Raw genomic sequence first — 2,500 nt, 5'->3', positions numbered from 1 at the left:
AGGCACATCATGGCCCTCTAGTGGAAGACTTGCTGTAGGAGGTCTCCCAGTACAATTGGACAATTAGTGTTAAAATTACTAGAAGTAGCCTTAAGGAGACATATGGAGGCAATTTTCATATGAATGATGCCCTGTGGCCTTTCCTGCAAACGAAACCTGAGGATCATTTACAGAGCTTTTTCTTAAGAAAACTTGTAGAACCCATATCTTCCAACGTGACAGCAAGAAAGGAGAACTTTGAGACGACGAGTCCGATTCAAAGTCATTTTTGTAACTATGCAAACAGGCTGGCATCAGCCTTATCAGTGCCATCTTGATTTAAGGTATGTTTTCTGTACGATTCTTATAGCTGATAACACCCCACGCCATCAGAGTTCAAACACCACCACGGCACATTCCAGGAGTTGTTGAAGTAACTCTTTCCTACAAATCCAAACAGTTCTGCAAAGGTGCTCCCGGCCGGTTCGTCTACACTGGTAAGTGTACGGTTTCCTTACTCCTTTTGGGATAACGTCTCCCATGTCTTAATGATACACAGGCAGTGTAAAGCAGGAACATTACAATGCTCTTAAAAAATAGGCTGTGTCTTCCAGGAAATGTATCTGCTGGTAGCTGGACCTCAAAATACCTGCTTGTATGGGCACACAGAAGCTCTGATGCCTCTTCCAGCCTCTTGGGTCTTAAATATCTCCATGTCTCATGGGATCAAGCTCTCTCACAAGATGCCTGTTACTTCCTGTTTTCATTTTTGGCCAGAAATAGATTAACAATGGCATTTCCTACTCTTCTCCAGCCAGAAAAAGGAGTTAAGAAGTATTCAGTGGTGAAAAATATTTCTCAGACTATCTATCCAAACTTCTTGAACTTCCCTAAAGGTTCAGTTGGAGTTTTAGGCACCGGTTCAAGTAGCTGTTGTTGGATCCAAATAACTTTATCCAACCTTATTCACAATCTGGCTCTAAAAATTCTTTCAGACCTGAAACCTGGGATACAAACTCACAAGCCTGGGAATGATTTATTTGTGCCAATCCTGTTAAATGCATTTGATTTTAATTTACAAGAGCACAAGAAAAAGTCGGAACTTTGTGGTTTCCAGTGGTTTTAATATGAAAATTCTTACTTTGGGATGAAGTATTGCTGGCTTTTTATCTAAAATGTGTATTACAGATTTTCTGGCATTTAACAATGAATCTGACTGAGGTGCTGGGAGAGAAAAGGGAGAAACAGCAATTTAATTTACCATTCTTTTGGATGAGGATTCTAGGTAATAAATTTGATCTGATGAATCAATCTCTCTTTTGAAAACAAAGAGCCTTTAACTGTTTACTCGACAGACTGTAGGGATTCAGGGAGAATTCTTGCTGCTTATTGGGTAGATAATGCAGATTGCAGATGATGTGCAGATGATGTACATTTTGATGAATATTTTCCCACTAGACTGCAACTGTTTCTATCTATTAATTTAGATCTAATGGGAAAAGTGTGTTCCTGGGTAGTTTTAAGCTAGGACTTTTTAAACAGTTCACACATCGTGGATATGTTTTTGACTGCCCAAGATGTACCAGCAAAATGAACTTTTAAGTGAAGGTAGCATCTGATATTCCTATCTTCCATCTATCCCTTGAGCAAAACTAACGCTTGCATTCACACTGGGGTGCCTCACTTCTGGCTGACAAGGGAGAGAAGATTGACATTTGCTTGATCTTTCTGATTGGACTTTTTACCAGAGGTACCAAACAGGGTGGTAGTGACCCTTTTGGTGCTAACAACATATGTTGAAAGCCAACGTTGTTTTGTAGCCTGCTGCAAAGCTGGTGACTGCAGGTGGGGCTGTATATGGTCATGGTTACAGGCTAAAAAATGCTGTTATGGGCATAGTCCATGCAAAGCTACAGTATCCTGACAAGTATGACTGGCTGGGAGAAGTGTTCAACAAAATAAAAGATGAATGAATTAAAAGTCTCAGACTAAGTTCCAGATATTTTAGCTGTTGTGAGCTGGTGCAGTTCCACTGCACACAGGGAAGCGCTGCAGATTTGAACCAGATGACGGTCTGGCTCGGTGCAGAGGAATTCTGAATTGCTCCATAGTAATGTCTTTAACTGATTTCTTAGGTGGGGATTTTGCAAATTTGGCAGATTTTGCTGGTTTTGAACTTCTTTCTCATGTGTAAATACAAATATGGATGAAACTGTAAGGAGAAGACATTTGTTTCTTCTTTCTGGGCGTCGTCTTTTGTCTTTATCGCTAAGTAAAGATGTTGAGAAGAACAGTGAGAGTGTCAGGAGCTTCTCCCGCTGGAAAAAATCGTAATAAAGTTACATTGCTAACAACACTTTAATGGGACGTATATATTTAAAGTGCCTTTTGAGGGAAAGACAAACTATATCCCAGCAATAAGAGAATAAAAAGATAATGCCTATGTCTGCTGGGTCGAGAAACTTCTGCCTGCTCTGCTTATCCTGAAGTGATAGGGGGACTGAGATAGTCTTTGGAAATT

The 2,500-nt window shown here is 40.2% G+C and overlaps 1 protein-coding gene across 1 annotated transcript in view; it reads left to right on the top strand.

Annotated features, from left to right (window-relative positions):
• Positions 1-2,500, top strand: part of LOC104408701 (transcription factor COE3) — a gene marked incomplete at its 3' end in the record, with an annotated part of 36,830 nt that overhangs the window by 9,637 nt on the left and 24,693 nt on the right. The window contains exon 4 of the mRNA XM_010018373.1: positions 350-476. Coding sequence (XP_010016675.1) covers positions 350-476 — 127 coding nt within the window. The remainder of the gene's footprint in view (positions 1-349; positions 477-2,500) is intronic.

The sequence above is a fragment of the Nestor notabilis genome, unplaced genomic scaffold (assembly GCF_000696875.1).
Source record: "Nestor notabilis isolate BGI_N333 unplaced genomic scaffold, ASM69687v1 scaffold28427, whole genome shotgun sequence".
Lineage (NCBI taxonomy): Eukaryota > Metazoa > Chordata > Aves > Psittaciformes > Psittacidae > Nestor > Nestor notabilis.
The sequence above is the reverse complement of the archived record's forward strand: the minus strand, read 5'-3'. Positions and strand labels throughout refer to the sequence as shown.